Below are 19,800 nucleotides of genomic sequence, written 5' to 3' on the forward strand. Positions count from 1 at the left end.
TTAGATTTCAAAAGACAACAGAGGAATCCAGTCCTTCCATCTACTGTTTTACTGCCCTGCAGAGACAGGACTGCCATTAGACTGAGGACGAAAGCACAGTCAACTAAATTACTCCTATAGACCCTAACATTAGTAACTAGACAGTTACATTACTGTTTCACGTAAAAAGAAAACATCTGTCCTCTGTGCCTTTAAAAGATATATATACATACATATATTTGCATGAATGCAATGTTACATAAAATTACTTTTATGATCTTTGGAAAACATCTAAGAAGAATTATGAGCTGTAAAAGACACTACCTAGACTGTGCATCTGTTTTATTACCCTAAATTTCATATAAATATGAAGTTTGGTGTGCCATTAGATGTATATGTTACAGCAGTAACTCTTCTTCTTTGATGTCGTAAATTCATACAGTGTCTAAGATTTTACATTTTGTCTCAAAATGTTTCTTTTACGCCCTTTTTATTTGCAGTTTAACAGATTTCATGTTCCCATCATCCAAATTTACTAAAATATGTATATAGTAGCAGCAGTGTGTTCTAGCTTACATTTCTATTTTCGCACGTATTCCATTTTCATCCAGTTCTTTTGTTTTATTACTTTTATTTAGTCAAGATAGATTTGCTGGGCTGTAGTTGGTTGTTGCTGTGAAGTAATAGATGTACTACTTCCACCTGGTCCTGCGCTCCTCTGGGCTATAGATGCAGTACTGTTGAACTGCAGGCTGTTGGAGACATTGCCTCCTTTCTCCTGCCATGGTGGGGTTGAACATAATGTGTCTGTTTCCTCTCATGGTCTACTTTTAAGACTCCTTAGGGCACTAGCCCACTGCTGCGTGTTTTTGTTAGAAACTACTATAAAATGTGCTTGTTTGTTGCTATGTAACCACAGAAAACATGGTTTCAATATTGCATGTTTGGGCATTTTCCGACAGTTCAATGGCTTATTCTGCGTTAACTCACAATTAAACAGAGAACTTTATTGTGATTAATCAAAATCTCTTGATTACATTCATATATTTTTATAGTTTCAACCAAAAGAAAGAAATAAAAATGTGTCATATCTACAAGCTAGCTTACAACCAACCATGTAGTAAGACATATTGACCTGAATGTGAAACAGATGGATTCTGGGTCATGTCAGGTCTGTATTGATTCTGTGCAAACCTTTTGTTTTCTATTAGTTTAACAAAAAACAGGTGGCTATAGGGAGGGGCTATATGGACAAAAATCAAATATCACAAAAGTTTTGACCAAATACCTCTATCGATATTGCAACAATATTGTAGAGATGACAATTATTGCTTTCACAAAATATATACACAATGAGATTTTTGATAGGTAATCATCAGTAATGTGGATATAATGGCGAAATGGGTAAAGGCAAATAATAGAACAGCTAGAATAGTCTGGTAAATTCAGAAAATTTCATCACTTTACCATGATGAGGCTTTTAAAACAGGAAAAGACAACACTTATGCCATATAACAATATTATGATATCCAAAATCTAAGATGACATCTAGTCTCATATCATGATATCGATATAATATCAGTATTGCCCAGCCCTAGCAGCTAATATGAGATCCTTTTTTACGGTGAGGACTACTACAGTGGATTTGTAGCCTCAGGCTCTTTGTCTAGACATATTGATCTATAGCAAGGGATAAAGAAGCATGAACATAACACCAAATGTGTAACATAATACTGAATTGCTAACATGGGCTACATGATGTGTTGCTTCCCGTGGATGAGAAAATGTATTAGTGGGCAAACTGATAGAGGAGCAATTGTTGAAATTCAACAATGGAAATTTTTCTTCAGTTTTTCTTCATTCTTAAACTGTCGCTGTTCAAACAAATGGCAAATTTCCTCAGAGTTTATTTTACTGAGTAATGTTTTTGTAGTAGAACCACTGCAGTTTTAACTTTTTTTTTCCTTTGGTCTGGTCAGTGTCACAGCTTCTTTCAGGATCTCATGTGATGTCATACTCAGCTGAAAGGCCTGTCGAGGCCTCTGTGGAGATAGCAATGGGAGGTAGTGGATAAGGAAAAGGGAGGATCACACCCACACACACAGATACACATATCATGGAACTCACACACTAAATACACAAACTTACGGTACTTGCCACAGTATGTGCTCTGTAGGTGACCCCTGTCTGCTATGGTCTTGCCTAATGTGAGGCCTGATAAAGACAGCCAGACTCAGCTTCTAGGTCTATTTAAAGGCCATTTCTAGATAAACTCACACATTGGCCTTGAAATAGCACAGAAATAATACAGCTGTTTTGTATTTAGTGACTCCAGCAAAGAAATGTTACACCAGCTGGTGAAATCAGGAGTTATTGTCTACATTCACTCTTCATCTTTCTTTCTCTCTTTGAGTATGTACCCATAAAAACATCTTACTTACACTGAGTCCCTCTTCCTCTCCTTAACCCCAAACCACCACCACCACCACCATTACAAACACACGTACACACACACACAAACACGTAACCTCACTTACTTTAGACACCCAAACGCCGAACCACACATGGCAATAATTCTGCCAGTCACTCTGTTCTTACTTGGTGCCCTGGCATCCTCTCCTGGTCACGTTGGTCTGTCTGCTTCAGTTTAAGGTAAAACTAAAAACCCCTGAAACCAAACCAGCCCACTCTTTTCCCTTTTTTCCTAATAAGGCACAGAAAGGGAAATAAATAGAGAAGGGCTCAGAGCATGTGTCCCACCTTCAGGAATGACGACTGCATACATTTTAGAGGGCTTTGTTGTAATAATCATTATCACTTTTGTTTAAAAAAGGCTGACCTCATTCCAGGGAAAGAGAATAAGAGGGCATGAAAGGCAAGAATGAGTAAGTAAGAGGAAGAGAGCATATCATTAAAACAGAATAGAGAAGAATGGAAAGGTGCAGAGAGGGAATAAAAAGGAGAAAGAGAATTAAGAATAGAAAAAGTAACAAAAACAACAGTCAAATGCAAAATGTTTTTTTTTTTAGTTAGACTGAAAAACCAGAGCCAGAGCCATATTTTAAGTTAATGGCTCTGGGGCGCAGTTGTGCTTGTACATAAACTACTAAAGTGTGACAGTTCATGATTTACAGCATAAGAGAGGGAAGCATCTCCCTCTGTTTGACTCATGTGTTTCATAGTTGAATCTGTTTCTGCATCCCATGAGAAAGAAAGACAGGTTTGATCTTATCAAAGTGTGTGTCATTGACACACACTCGCATACATGGATGCACAGACATACAAATATAATGTTATCAAAATTTAGTCACGGTGTGAGATTCTTACCAAATGTTTCCCATGATGCTATTGTGTGCTACCAAACAAAGTTAAAGGGAAGGAAGGGAAAAACAAGAGCGATAAGTCAGAATGGAAAATGGTGAATTAAAATGATTTAAAACATGTCAAATATGAAAAACACTTGATTTTTCAAACACTGGGCTGATTTAGGGCTGAAGTGTTCAGACATTTCCTTCGGTCCTTGACAGAGATGCAAAAGTTACTACAAAAACATGTTAGAGCTGCCAAGAAATGTCTCACCAAGAGAAATTAGGTGCAAATCTATGATAAGATCACACCTTATAAAAAACAGACTGAATTTGAGGGAAACAGGACTAGAATATAGCTCTGGTGAAGGAAACTGAACCATCTTTAACTGGGCTGATAAAGTTTTTGAGACATATGAGAAAAATATTTGGAAATATCCAAGGTGCAATTCATCTAAAAATAAACTTTGGTGCACACATACTGTGTGTCTGCATGTGTGTATGCATTCATTTGCAGGTGCTATAAAATGCATAAACTGATCTTTGTAGTCTATGTTATTGCACTACCCCAGTAACATTTCCTGGGCCAACCTGTCATGCCTGAAATCACTGTCACTCCACCCTGCACAATATATCACTGTGTGTGTATGTGTATATACTTGTCTGGGTGTTTGTGCATGTCAACTGGCCTTTGTCCATTTATTACTTTAAATAATTCTGTCATCCGAATGGCAGCACACTTTGTTAAGGACCTGGTTTACGCTGAAATACAATGATGTGTGTATGGGTGTGTAGTTTTGTAAATAAGGCAGATAAACATATATATTTGCAAGGAGCTATATGTATGCATGTATGCAGTGTGTGTGGGTTTATCTGTGTATTATTTTTCAAGTTACACCCATGTGGGTAGTTTTTGTGTTTCAGTAAATATACAAAGACTGTCTGACATACTCACTTTATGAGGGGTCAAACACATGAAGGCACCATGTGACAGAATCACTTCCACTTGTAAATTCCTTCAGACATGTATGGCGTGAATGTGTGCGTGCCTGTTTGTGTATTTGTGCCTATATTTGTGTTTGTGTAGCATAGAGTGAGTGTTTGGCTTCTGTTGGTGTTGGCAACCAGTCAGTGCCACCTCCATTAAACCACTCCAGCTACGTGACCACCCCTATTAAGACATAATACCACACATACCCCACACATGCAAGGAACAATCTCTTATTGATTCAGTATGGCTGGGTGCTTGCTGGTGTAGTTGATGGCATGTCAGGGCACAGCCCTGGAAACATCGGTCAATGAGCTCACTGGAGTAAGAATAGACCAGAGAGATTAAACACAAATGCACAGCTAAGAAGACAGAACAGCCGCAGGACCACGGGTGATTTGAGAGGAGATGAAGAAGAGATGGCATTCTCCTTATTCTGACAAATCAATTTAGTACATATAGTTGTAGACTGTATGAAAAACTGTTAAGATATTCAAAGCAACATAAAAATAATATATGAGGACACATTAAAACAGAAAATGTAGTTGGAAAGAAGATATGCCAAGAAAATCATACAGTTTATAGAACAGTTTTGTTCTTGTTCACTTAACTGCAACAATGCACATATTATTGTGTAATGTTATATAATAATAATAAACACCATTTGAGGAGATGTAGATAAAAATCTTTTTTTTTTAGGCTCAGTGAATGGTAGAGAACACGGGGCTTGGACATAATAACAGGAACACCTCATAAAAAAAAATCAATTTGATATAACACCACACAAAATGGGCTCAAATATTAACATATGTTATTGTGGGGCTGTTGTACTGGATTGTAATGTTTTGTAAAGTGCCCTGTTGTTTTGTCCATTGCCTGTAAATTCCAAAAGAGAAAAATGTTGGAGAGTGGAAACAACACGGTGAAAATGGAACAGCTCATGAAAACATGTTGCACGCTATCAGTGTTACATAACAGCTTTCTATCTCCAAAAAATAATCAATCACGAAATCACCAAAAATCAAATGGAGAGAACTAAGAAAATATGTTTAAAATGATTATACACACGCAAACACTGGTGACCAGTCTTCAAAGACTTGTAGAAGTAGAACAAATATTACCCTAAATTATTTCTATATTTAACAAAATATGGAAATATGTTTAAGCACTGCCACCGTTACCACAGCATGTTCTCAAAGCAAAACCAAAATAGCTGTAACCACAAAGAATTGCTGCGGAAACACAGACTCACGAACAGACCTATTTCTCTGTGATATTATATAAAACTTCCATTAACATGAAACAGAGTAAAGGAAACGCGGTCACATAGAGTCTGACAGTTAATATGGAACACACAGGGAACAGAGGCATGTTTTATAGCAGCTGCTTTTAAACTGTGAATCAAATTAGATCTTGGTGGGTCTCCACACAGAGGAGAGGCACATACATGTACAGCCTGGTGAAGGTCTCCATTTGGTGTCCAGGAGGTAATCATATGAAATGTCGTGTTTGTCACTGTCACATTGACACTGTCTGTTTTGCATCCACTTAACTCTCTGACCCTCACACATTTGAGTTATGGAGAAACATTCCTGCGGCTGATACAAGGTGCGAGGTCCTGTTGTCTTGCCATAGGGAATGTCAGCACCCAACACAGAGGCTCAAACTCTAGTGACATGTTTTTATGTTTTGGTTTAGTTACTGCTGTTTTAATGTGTACAGTATGCAACCAATGCAGCACAGACCGCACAACTTTCTCTAAGGCTCCATTGATACTGACAGATAACCTATTGAAGATAGTTATGAGTAACATAGGCTCTGGCGAGGTCCCAGGAACACCAAAAACATCTTAATAAAACAGTAGGCTGATTGTGTGAAAGCCTAAAATGACCTTTTATGATGCAAATCTCTAGAGTTTTCTCCCTCTTACCAAATGACCCCAACACATTTCCATGTTGGTGTTTCCCATTATAGCTGCAGTGTAATAGAGGTTACAGCACACAGATGATGTATTTAAAATATATACTGAGTTCAGTAGAGATTTTCTGTTAAGGCAGCCTACAAATCCCAACTTCCTTTTTTTATTATGCATTTTATAAACATTGTATGCCTTATTAAATGGCCACGGTTGAGGGATGACAGGAAGTGGGGAACGTCACGCAACAAAGGTGCTAATCTTGGACGTGGATGTTGCGGTTTTGTGGCATCAACCAGTAGGCTACTGGGGCATGGCAGTTCCACCTTCTTTACTACGATTGTCAATCCATAGCCACAATCAGGGTTCTAACAATAAGGCATAGTATTTGATTGGTAAACCTTTTTCTTTATAATACACAGACTGGGAGGTTCACTTCAGAGCAGATTTAGCTAATACGTATTCATCATTCTCCTACTCCCCTCTTCATTCTTCTTTAAACTTTGCTTGCTCTCTTCCTTAGATATGGGAAGTACACCAAGCACCTTCTCTCAAAATGTTACAGCCAAAATCCTCAAGTATGAAGAAAGTTGTCATGTGACTGCTCAAAATAGGATTGAGGCTGTTTCCCAGAACAGCTACCGTGGCAGTTCAGGGGAATATTTTTTTTTATGGCCTTTATGTCCTTTTGCTTCTGGTGTTAATATCATCTAAGACTCTCTCATCTCATGAGGAATAAACACGACGGCAATATGAGGGCACTGTTGGCACACTAAAGCTAGCCGGGGCACAAGAGTCAGAGAGCAGGAGGCCAGGCGTATGAGTGGCTGTATCTGCAGACTGATGTGTTTCTAGCTACTGCAAGGCTGTCAGTTCAAATTTACAGAGGTGAAGGACATGAACGTCCCTGAGGAAGTGTCTAGAAGGGCTGTTCTGATAGGAATGCAGGGCTGCTGACATTCATGTCTTCAGTTACTCCTCAGTTTACATAACCTTTAATTTACATATTTTTTCCTCTTTATCATGTTCAATGAAGTTGTGATGCACTGAACAACTGTTTAAGCTATATTAATTTGTTCCATGTGTGTTACTGTAACTTTTAAATATTCTTACTAAATAACAAACAAATCCACTAATCCTTAACTGTAAGCTAATTAAAACCTGATCCAATTTACTTTTATGTCAAGAACGTGCTGTCCTATTGCCTAAATATCATCTTAAGCCAGGCAGGTCAACCAAGAACAGAATGCATCAGTGTAAACAGAGATGAAATGATCTCAGTAAAATTAATATTACGATGACGCGTGAAGCTATGACTTCTGAGTAAATTTAACAGTGTGGATGATTATAGGCATGTTCCTCAGATGACCTTTAGGGGAGAACATTGCCCCAAGAGGCATCAAGAGTATCAAAACCCAAGAGTATCAGATTGATACAGGCCTTTATGGACTAAAAACAGCTGCCGCCAAAAGCACACAAACATTAAGAGAGACCAAACTTTTCAGCTCCAGCAACTCATGTTTCATAGTCTGACACGCAGAAACATTGAGACTTTTTGGATTCTCTCATAGCTGATGACAGAAATCTCTGCATGTTGGTCTCTTTGCTGAGAGCTCAGGTTTAGTCATAATTCACCATAACCACATTTTGTCTAAACCTCAATAAGATCTGAAAATTTTACAGTATAGTCTTAGCAGTTGTGAGTGGCTCCATAAATAACAGAACATTTTTGAAAAGCTTGTGCAATTTTGCAAACATGGTGTTGGCTGACAGAAATTTAAGACTATAATAAGAATACATATACAGATATCTAAAACAGACATTCTTCAAATGAAATATCACATTGACAGTGAAGTCTTGGGGTTGTGCAATCTTAAATAATGGCCTGTGTCTCCCACTTTTTTTCAGGGCCTCCAGTGTTCCCAAACCTCCTCCTGTGGCACCAAAGGTAACGTAACAGAGTCCCTGAAATAATAGAATTGCTTTTCTTTACACTTGTGGACATAGTGTTTATTTATTATTTATTTTTGAACACAAGAAAATCATAATATATTATATTTTACTTAGGCCAGGTGAAAATTGAGATTCTGACTGAATTAATTTGAACATATATTTTCTTGGAACTGCATACTTTGAATATGAAAAACAATTTTACATTTGGATGTAGCTTTTGGTGCCAAATTTGGGAGTTTGCTACCTAACACAAATGGTCTACAGAGGCTGTTTATCATTTGTTTTTTATTGGGTCTTGAATGCAGGAAAGAAGGTGTTTTTTTTGCCAAATACTGTTTTTGGCAATCTGATCTCATTGTAAATTATCACCTGCATAGTTATTCATCCTCATCATTGCAAAAATGATTCTATTAGTGACTGATTCATTATGACAGCATTAAAAAAACTGTTCTCCTGGGGTTCCATGCTGTAAGTGTTTGATTATTTTCTTGAGTGATCACATCCTTCTGAAACGATGCCATACATACATTTTTGTTGCATGAACTATCTTCATATTTTTGTTATAGTAAATGACAGTTAATCATACTGATGCTTCTCTATTCCCAGAACACATTGAAATGCACGAAACTAATTGATCAAACTTTGATATACGGCGGACCTATGACCTGCATATAAAGTCTATAGGACAAAACCATTTTTGAACCCATAAATTATATATGTAAGAGGCATCAGTATAGTGTGTGCTGTGCTGTGATGTTTTTTGTGTGTATTTGCATGCTCTTCCCTCACACCGGTAGGTTGACAGATCAGACATCATAAAACCAGTGGCCATCACCCATCCCCCTCCTCCACCCCATCCCCATCCTCACTCCTCTGGCCCTTCCACCATCCCTTACAACAAGGCCCCCAGACCTTTCGGGGGCTGCGGATCAGAGAGCGAATACCCTTCTTCACAGTCCCCTTTTGCTGCCTTTATCCCATCCCCATCCTCTGCCTTCACCCCTGCCTCCTCCCACACCATTCCTCCTCCACCTCCACCTCCTGTCTCTTACCCATCCTCTTCCTCCTCCTCCTCGTCCCCCCCTGTCCTCGTTCCGCCTCAGCCTTCAGTGTATAACACACCAATCAACCTCTACTCCACTGAGAATGCGTGTGAGGTGGCCATGGGGCAGAGGCGGGGCCTATTGGAGAGTCAGGGTGGAGCCTTGCCAATGCAGTTTAATGGGTGAGTGGCGGTCTCGCTAGCCAATCAAATAAATCAATTCTTGGTACTTACACTGTCTCCAACTTTCCCTGTCTTGGTTCTATTTAAGGTGTGAAATTGGAGCTTATTGATGTGTCCTATTTCTTGCTGCTACTTTTGGGAATATCTGTTAATGTGTCTGCTGGCTGTCTGTTGATACATCCATCACAGATTCATACAATTTTAGTACAAAAAGGCATTATGAAATACCAGTAGGCACAGTAGCCTACCATTTGTTAGATGGTGTTTGTTAACTTTTGTAAAAAAAAAAAACAAAGAAAGAAAATTAAAAAGAGATGAAGAAAGTTTAAATTAACTACATCAGTATCCACTTTTCTGTTTAAGTTAGACAAGTATACAGTTTACAAGAAAGTCTATTTCTGTCATGATTTACTTAGTTGGTAGTTTGAAAAGTTTATGTTCCTTACTGAAAATTGTTTATTCCCTGCAGTGCCCTGACCACGCATGCTAGACTCTGTCTTGGAATCTTAAAATGTTGGCAATGATTTTCAAAGTTCCTCTCATTAAATCAGAATCAAATGTGTGTTGGTGTTTATAGAAGAAGAAACATAGGAAATGTTTGCTGTACCGCACACACAGTATTGAGATACTTGCTGGAGTTAGCAGGAAAAAGCTAATTAGGATGCCTCTGTTTGCTACTGTTGTTTATTGTAGCATTAAAAAGTGACAGTCTGAGTTTAGTAAACTTTCCATTAAGAAAAATTATGCAGCCAAACAGAAATACTCTTGGTTATTTGTGTACTGTGTCATGTCAGAGAACTCAAGCTACTAGTCTGGAAAGACTGATATGTAAGCAAGTTGGAATATATTATTGTACCATCTGCTTATTGTAGGAACTCCGGAAGGGAAATTCTGTTAAAGGGAAATTTAATCATGTGATGGAAAACATGAGAAATTATGGATTTTTTTGTCCTGTTAAAATAATGGGTCAAAGTATTTAACATAAACATACAGTTTATGTTAAATCTTGGAATGGATATAGAATTAGAAACCACTACAAATATGCAAAATGAAAGTAAAATAGTGAAGCTTTGACAGCATCTTTCTTATCTCTTTGCTTTCATGTTTCATGAATCATTGATGATATTATGTAAAAAAAAGTATGTCTCCGCGGCGCTACTGTAAGTGAAAGTGGACCTCTCCACTATATTCTATATGGAGGTTCAACAGTCGTCATCAGCATTAACGTGTCCTTAACATTTGAAGAGGGTCAAAACCCTCATCTACTACATTTACCCTCTCTGCCTCTTCTTTCTTCTTTCTTTTCCGTCAATATACGGTATATGTTAATTCATCATGTTTAACTTTTCCCCTGTCATGCTTTACACCCAAGCTGTCTGCTCCTATCTTTCTCAACATAATTCCCACCATCATCTGTCCCCCCCCTTCCCCTCCCTCTGTTTCTGTCTTAACCCCAACTCTTCTGTGTCCAGAGGCATAGTGAGTATAACTATGCCATGATGCTATGACTAAGCTGAGTATATATAGTCTGTGTTGGTAACTCAAGCTGTGTGGCATTCTCTTTGCTCTAGTAGCAAATGCGTCAGTCAGTAAGGGTTTCAGCTCTGAATCCATGCAGCTTTACAAATAGTCTCTCTCTCCTCACGGACTAAGACACAAGCATTTTTTTCATTCACTTATTCAGTCAGATGGATTGAATATGCTCCTTTTCTTACTCAGAATCTCTCCATTTATTTCATGTTGATGCTATCTATGCTCTTTTCTCTTGGCGATACACTGACAAAAGGTTTGTTGGTTTCTCTTTCTGTGAGAATCTGATCTGCACAATATAATCTTACAACATGCAGCCGTGCACACACGCACAGGCACACTAGCTGCAATTCAGTTGGGTACATAGTCTTCCCCATGTATCACAGATTACATTTAATAGAGTACACTATTTTATTGAAACAGGGTCTTGATCTGTCTGTATTTGTATAGTTTTGACTTGCTTCCTTCAAGTTGACATTTCCTTGTGAATGTTCATCTGAGTGTATAGACAATTACTGTAGGAGTGGTAAGTTTTTACTGACTTTGTGGTAGATCATGCAGGCAAAATCATGTTACACTAGTCAGTACACTGTGGACCAGACTGGACCATAAGATGAGAGCCTGTTAGCTTGACACTATTTAATACTTGTAGTTCATTAATATTGAGTATGTGTGCATGATGAAGTTATTATAGTACATTTATTTTGTATTTTATAGTTATCAGTTCAACAGTAGAGATCAGCATATGCTCTCACTGATGATCAATATACAGTTGCAGGTATAATGTTGTGTAGGCATTCATGAATTATGGACTGACTCTTTTTGGGAAAGCACTTTTCATGAAATATGTAATATTTGAGAATTACTCAAATTCACATTTTTCCCCTGACTTCTTTGTAGAAAAAGCAGCAGTTTTTTTTCTTCCAGTATTAGCGAATCCATTTGATTTATTCCATTGCGGACAGTATAAGGCAGCATGTGTGTCTGTCCTTGCATGTTGTTTTCATGCTGTAGATGAGCTGTGTGGTATGCTTCGTTTCAGAGGGAATATTTATTTTACAGTTTTGGATAATGATACTGTAAAATGGCAAGAATTTGGACATGTGTATGTCAGTGTTCTCTGTTTTTCTCTTTTCCTTTCAAACTGTGTCTCTCTGCTTTGCAGACTGCAGCACATCGTCAAGTCACAAAGTTAGTCTCTGAAGCATGTCTGGTTCTGACTGCATCCCTTCCTTTTTAACCTTCTGCCTCTCTTTGTGTGTGCCAACTGTATCGTGACAACTGCATGCATTTGCTTATTAGTTTACTGCAGAACATTATTCCTGATGATGTTTTATAGTTTGATTTGCTTAATTTCGTTTCATTTCATCAATTTATATTATGCAAAAACTGCACACATGCACGCAGCTAATTCAAATCAATCAAACCCTTTGTATGTGATAAATATGCCAAGGCTGCAGCATATTTTTACCTCAACTGTAAATCACAAATATTGTCAGACAAGTGGCGCGCGCACACACACACACACACACACACACACACACATACACACGCTATATTGTCAGACACTTCCAGTATAACTGTAAGTGTGGGACCAGGCTTGCACAGAGCTGTCAACATTCGCACACCCACACGGCTGCTGCTGTGACAAGAATGTGTTGAGAGACACTCATAAATCAGTCTATTCAATGTGCTAGGTGAGTGTGTTGGTGGGTGTGTGTATTTATAGGTGATTTATTGACAGCAGCGCCTCAAAAATCTCCAATACCCCTGTGTGTGTATATGTGTGTGTATTTGTCCTAGGAGTTGATTTATTGACAGTCAATTAGTAAGGGGCCTGTCAGCACCCTGTTGCCAAGGAAGAGTGCACACACACACACACACACACACACACACAGTCCATAGACAGATCCTACATAAACACACATCTTTTGAAATTATGATTATACTGCAAATTCACCAAGCAATGTTTTTGAACACCAGTTGAATAGAAAACAATTTTAAAAAATCTCAATACTTTCCAAACTGTCCAAATAATGACTAACAGTGGAACAATAGACAATTCAGCAGCACCACCATGTGGTTGAAAATAAAACTGACTTAATTTAAGAGTTCACTTTTCCTCATCTTGATGTGAACAAATGTCTCCATAGATGTTTTGGCTCTGTGTTGTGCATGCATCGGCAGTTATGGTCCATAGATTCATGTTTTCTACTCTCTTCTCTTTTTAACATTCACTTTGATTCATTCTTAATTATCTGATTAATTCTCAATACTTCTATTTCTTGATTGTCTTCTTCTACTTTACCTACCTTCTAGTGGACCTCACAGTATTTTGAAGTAAGTCTTTTCACATAATTCCATTGTGTCTATATAACTGTTGTGTATGTGTTTGTTGTCTTTTTATGTGCCTTTATTTAGTATATTTCTGTTTTTTCTTTCTCCTCTGTTTTTCTCTGTCACTGGTTTTCAAGAAAACCCCTTCCACCAAGGTATCAGACTGGTTCAAAACTAGGCAGTAAACACATTTAACAAAGTGTGGTGTGATTTTCCTTGTCTAATAAGAACATATTGTGGTTAGTTAGTTGTGAGGTGTGCATCATGCCATCTCATGCAACCTGCAATATAAACATCAGCAGTTTATTGTCATTCCTCTAACTAACTGTGTGTTAACAAATTTCTTTCATCAATTTAAAATGCCATAATGAAAGTAACCTCCTAAAAAAAACTAAAACATGTCTTTGCCTCACATCATACTGATGGAATTATAGTAGTAGGTTGAATATTATAAAGTGTTTTATAGGTTCCTGCAGAATTTCACCTGAAGGGAAAGGTCAATATTTTTCAGCCTGGACCCAGCTTTCCCATCTTTTTGTGTCTAAGTGACTAATGGGGTCAACAATTTTTGAAATTGGTCCAGTATAGAGCGAGAGCAGTCAGCAGCTGTGAAATAGGTTGTAATGTAATCCTTTAGGGCAATTGCACCTGTCAATGTACGTCCACTAAAAGTGCTTGTTTTTGCCACTGACAGGCTCAGATTAAACAACATAATGGAAAAGACCACACAGAGAAATAAAACGTTTTTCTTTTTCTATCACTTGATCCAGTCTGTTTGTTACTGTGTAGAACCAAGTCTGGCTCAAGAAGAAGTGTCATTCTGAAATGTTGCGAGAGTTGGGTTGTCGAAAACAGCTAAATATTCAGCCAGTCACTTAGACACAAAAATAGAGTCGACGTTGAAAAAATACTGAAGTTTCTCTTTAAGTATCTTATAATATCATCACAGAAGACATAGGAAATACATCTTTACTTCTTTATATATTGGTTATGTAACATGACAGAGAAATGTAAAATTAATAGAAAATCTGCTTATATTATGTATTCTGTTCAACTCTGCCCTTCCTCAGAGCTCCCAGGAAACACGTTGTGGACACAGACATTCATTTTTACCATGTGCCCACCCATGCTGATGCCAGCAGGAAACGCATAATGGAGGACACAGAGGACTGGCGCCCACGCACCGGGACCACCCAGTCCAGATCCTTTAAAATTCTGGCGCAGATCACTGGCACCGAGAATGGTATGTTACCATCAGATACACAGGCTGTTGTTACTGCACTGTTAGTTGTTCAATACATATGGCATACACACATACCTGAACTATAGTGCTGATGGTATCACTTCTGTCTAGATCAAAAGCTCAGTAAAGTTCAAATTAAGACAAATTATAAAAGTTACAGGCCATGGTGTTGTCAAAATACACTTATGAATGTTTCTTTTCTGTCCCATGTACAGTAGCTCAAGATGAGGACGCTGACACAGCCAAGAAGACAAAGTAAGTGCATGGCAATGGTTGTGATAAACCTTGATATCCTGTCATCCTATCATCGGTTGATGTTGTCTGTCGCATTTGGTGGAATAACAATACATATTCCAGTGAATGTATGTATCATTCCAATAGATTTCATAATGTTATTTCATTTAACCAATTTGATTAGCTGCCTCTAACACATAAAAGCTACACTTACCCAGCAACAAAAAATCTCACTCTAAATCTCTGTGGCACAGATGTGATCATTATTGCTGCGTAAGGGAAGAATTGTATTGATGCTGTGTGGGCTCTTCCTGTCTAGACAGCAGAGAAAAGATCGCATTTGTGCCATTAAATCAAAAGCCAGACCTCTGTACTGTACAGAATGTCCATTCTTTGCAGCTCCAAAAGTTAAAAAAGTACTTCCGATTAAATTGCCCTCTCAGATTGAATGTTGATTTTAAATACTGTTATGTCAGCAGCTGAAAGTGTTTCCATCTCTGCTTACCAATCCGAGTGTGGATAGATGTGATGGTTGGTGTGCTCCTCGTGGTTGTTTGTGCATTTGGTAGTTGCAGTGCTGCATGTTGTATAACCTGTGATTGTGTTGCTGACAATCATGGCTGGACTGTGGCCTTGTTCTCAGTGTGATGTGATCCATTGGCTGTCCATTTCTCTTGCTGGCTTGTGGCAATACATGTGATCACCATGTGTCCGTGATCACTCGTGTTAACTCACTGTGGGCATTGATGTGTGACTTCATGACTCAGTGAAATCATCATTTCAGGCCATATTGGCCATGATTCATGGGTGGTATTTTGACATAATAAAGACAGACTCTTTTGACACAGGAAATGATAAGAGTACTGTTTACTGGATAGTCCTTAGTCCCTATTGATTTCTGTCATTTTCTATTCTCATGATAACAGTAAAAAAAGAAAAACTGGCCATCTTCACTGCATCTAAACATTTCCTGTGTGTCATCAGCTTTTTGTGTGTGGTAATAGCTCTTATTGTATTATCTAGCTTTCCTTGTGGCATGGCTCATAGTGTGTCTCATCGCAGTTTGCAGGGCTACTACTTCTCCTAAATCCTTCTTTTCTCTCTCTTCTGGTTTGTTTTTCTCTTCTTTTCCCCTCCTCTTACTCATGTGTCCTGGATGGCAGAGTGAACAAGACCACCACTCGGTTGGTGATTGGCCCTAAGTACAACGAGCTGAGAGACTGGCACCACGGAGTGTCTGCTCGCACCCTCAATGTCCAGTAGACTGTGTGTGTTTGTGTCTGTGTGTGTGATTGTCTGTCCACCTGTGTATGTACACACACTATATCAATTTGACTGTTGTAGCTGGTTATTTATGAATTGGACTGTTGAAGTGCTAAAAGATTGAAGACTAATAGGAAAAGGGAACGTAAAGGAAAGACAACTGGGATGAGAGCTTGAAAAAGAACTGCTGGAGTTTCTCTCTCTCTCTGTGTGTGGGCTTGTCCTTCACTATTATTTTATGAGTCTGCGCTGCACTCGCCTCATTCAGACCTTTAATTAAGTATTGGATACATGCTGAGCTCACCCCACTGAAGTGGAAAAATGTGTTAATACATATCCTTTTATCAGTGTGTGTCCACTTTGAACTCATCATACATTAATTTTGAGTTTGATTACAGTGCATTTGTATGTTACTTTCTGTGTACACTTGAAATCTCTCAGTGATTTCATAAACATGGAAGTATCTTCATACTAATTAACACCAAAACATTAAATATTATGATTAGGATGAAGCCCATAAAACCTACAGGAAATAACTTACTTATACTATAAATACTTTATTAGGTGAGTCCTTGTGTGGCTTTGTGTGACATCATTTTCCAATGTAACAAAGATGAGAAACAAAAAATCCTAAAGGATCTACTTGAAAGATATGCACCTGAAAATCCACATCAATGTCTTTCTCAGTACTCACTACAATACATGTAGTCTTTACTGCAGCACATATACTGACTGTACTTGTGTGTAGTATGTAGTACATATGTGCAGTATGTCAGTGCTGGCTGCGATAGAAACAATAAAAAGGACCTGTTCCCACGGTAATGAGAAAAGACGAACAGCCTGAGGCAGCTTGCTGAGAGCTGTACAGACAAAACGTTATGAATCATTCAGTCTACATTAATTTTGAAACATGGTGATGATAAACAGAAATTCTGATTTATGACTAGAAACGCCATGCATTATGTTCTGGAAGTCTGCATACAGCTACCGAGAAAGCAACACATGGAAAAGACTGTTATTCCCATTCTTTACATATATACTACTTCACTAGACTGTTGTTTCACCCTTGTTGCCTTCTGTACCACTATAATATACATGTAGCATGAAGTATGTGTGTGTGTGTATGTGTGTGTTGGAAGAAGGGCTCTAATTTAGTAATTATTTAAGTGGTAAATCCAGCATCGGTCTACCTGAGAGTACACCGTCTACATCTAAATGCAGGAACTTGACTGTGTTTTATAGATTTAAAAGCCTTAACGGTTTGTTTACATCTGTTGTATCTGTTAACATTGGCACTAATTTGGCCTGTATGTTACAAACAGTGGCTGGCGTTCGAAACATGGGAAGAGATTACAACCTGTCAAGCGTTTATGTGTATATAAACTAAATGCTATGCTGCTGGGATGTAACAGCCCAGATTGGTGCTTTGAGACATTTTGTATGGTACAAGGATTACGCAAGTAAGGATGGCTCTTTTCAGTGAGCAGGTTGTGGAGGTTTGATGGTGTGCAAAGTGACTGTAAAAATGCTATAAATGGCTTGTAATGCAAAAGTATTATTTTAAGGCCCTTGCTATGTAAAATATTCCTCCAGTGCCTTCACATTTACAGTATGTCATCCCTATGTTTACTTACTGCAGATAATGCTAACTTTGATTGTAGTTTCTTCATAGATTGAAATAGTGTTGCCTTTTGAAAACAGACGAGAATCTAGTGGTTGAAATTTCTTCTCTGTGTTTTGAGTTTGAAAAAGTATTATTCTATATTGTAGCTAATAAAGTGATTGCATTTTTTTCTTGTCTCCTTTTCTCTCTGTTTGTGGCGTCCCTCCTTTCTTTATTCACTCTTTTTCCTTTCTTCCTACTCCCTTACCACCTTGGTTGCTTCACTCTTTTCTCCTCTAGTTGCCTCACTGAATCTGAGACAGACAGTGGGGAGGTCAGGTATAAATCATAACCTAACTGAACTTGTGACACCACCTTTTCACCTTGGATTGTCCCTCAGCACAGTAATCACTTTTAAATAAAACAGGCCTTTCATGAAATCACATGAACTAACTGACAAATTCTAGTCTTTTATGAAAAAAATATAAATGCTGTACAATAATATTCTGCAGACTGAAGATTAATTTGATGCACTTGGATTTCGCAAGCTATAACACTGATTTCACATAAGTGCATCTTTTTCACACTTTCACTCACACTAACTACACTAAAATGAACTCCAACTTCTCTTTAAAGTGTTCCTTTAAAACACACCAACCCAATAGTATTATGCTCTGCTCTCTGTTATCTGCCAGTGACAGATCTCCAGTGCATCAATCCTCTGACCAAGTTGGTGTTTTACTCGCAACCTTTAGTGGAGTGAATGATGTGGAGGCCATGCCGACATCTGTTTATTTTGACCAACCACAGCCACAGTCAGCAATGTCATCTGCCAATCAGCAAAGGCCAGAGGAGGATGCCACAACACCCAACCATGTCCTCCTTTCCAATCCTGGCAGTGTCTTAAAAGCCCAAAATCAGGAGAACAATGTGTCATCCACAACACACTTTCATGTAGTTGCCATCCCAATGTCATATTCAAGTTCTGTTGACATGTTTTGTCACATGCAACCAACATGTTCATCTAATATGAACTATGCATCAGCTCCAATGCTGGCACCTTTACCCTACACTGGCCAAACCCAAATATCATCCTCCCACACCCAAAGGCCAAATGACACTTCACTTGATGTGTTTTTGCCAGCCAACATGCCACAGTCTTTTCTTGAGCCGAGTCCTGTTTGTACCCAGACTCTAGCATCTGATTCACCTGCTTTTAGTGTTTTACATGGGGAAACAGTAGGACTTTATTCCTCAGCTGGTAGCAACCAGTCACTAGTTCAAAACCAAGCACCAGAGAGATCTTCTGATATTGTCCCTGTCCAAAGTCCAGCTGCTTCAGATGGCGCCTTTACAGAACCACCAAGCTTTCAACTGTGCACCACTGAAAGGTACATTGAGACTGGGATATTTGATGAAAGCTCACAGAATTACCCAAAGATACATAAAAGGTCCAAAAAAAGGCTTTGACAAAAATCTAACTGAATACAATTTTTGTCTTGGTCTAGCAGTTCCCCTTTACTACCACTAGAGGACAGCACAGACTCAGAAAAGGTTGGGTCCAGTAACCATGTGACAAGGCATGATGGTGATGACCATAAATTAAACAGTCCTGCTATTGAGTCTCAGAAGGCATCACAAGCTCAAATTGACCTTTCACCTAAACACAGGTGCTGTATACAGCTTTAATATATTTTGCACATGAAATAAGCTTTTCAGTGACAGGTAATTTAATTGCTTTAACTACATGTATCTGTCCAATCTCTGTCCTCTCAGTTCCCAAGGCCAAGTCAATAGTGGTGTATCTCATATATCAGCACGTCATCACGTGTTATCTACCAAACCAGTCAGGTACAAGGTTATGATGATTCTCACTTAAATATTGCAGGATCTACACATAAATTAACTTTGCATTCAAGCCAATTCAATGCCAAGCTGTCGCACTTACGTACATGATGTTGTATTTTTGTTTTGTATTTTTCATTGAGACATTTAATAGCACTCACTGTTCACTGCTCCTGTCTTCTACCATTATCTTACGATATATGGGTGTGTGTATGTGTTTATGTGTGTGTGTGTGTATTTGTAAACAGGAGAGAGCTCCTGTCATGTCCTCTGGACTTCTTGCCCAGAGCCGCACCCTGTCCCCCTCCCCTAACCCCCAGCGCTCCAAAACAGCCCACACAAAACATAAACGCTGAGTGCTGTAGTCCATTTCAGGCAAG

General features: G+C 38.5%; 1 protein-coding gene across 5 annotated transcripts in view; it reads left to right on the forward strand.

Annotated features, from left to right (window-relative positions):
- Positions 1-19,800, forward strand: part of pdlim5a (PDZ and LIM domain 5a) — a 73,639-nt gene that overhangs the window by 38,390 nt on the left and 15,449 nt on the right. For 4 of the 5 annotated variants that reach the window (XM_042421088.1, XM_042421086.1, XM_042421087.1 and 1 more), the window contains 4 exons: positions 8,096-8,135; positions 8,938-9,365; positions 14,303-14,475; positions 14,691-14,730. In XM_042421088.1, the coding sequence (XP_042277022.1) occupies positions 8,096-8,135; positions 8,938-9,365; positions 14,303-14,475; positions 14,691-14,730 (681 nt within the window). Of the gene's footprint in view, positions 1-8,095; positions 8,136-8,937; positions 9,366-14,302; positions 14,476-14,690; positions 14,731-15,979; positions 18,967-19,083; positions 19,246-19,351; positions 19,427-19,668 lie in introns of those variants that run through there. The other variant, XM_042421084.1, reaches the window with a different exon arrangement.

Source organism: Thunnus maccoyii, chromosome 9, assembly GCF_910596095.1.
Source record: "Thunnus maccoyii chromosome 9, fThuMac1.1, whole genome shotgun sequence".
NCBI classification, from domain to species: domain Eukaryota; kingdom Metazoa; phylum Chordata; class Actinopteri; order Scombriformes; family Scombridae; genus Thunnus; species Thunnus maccoyii.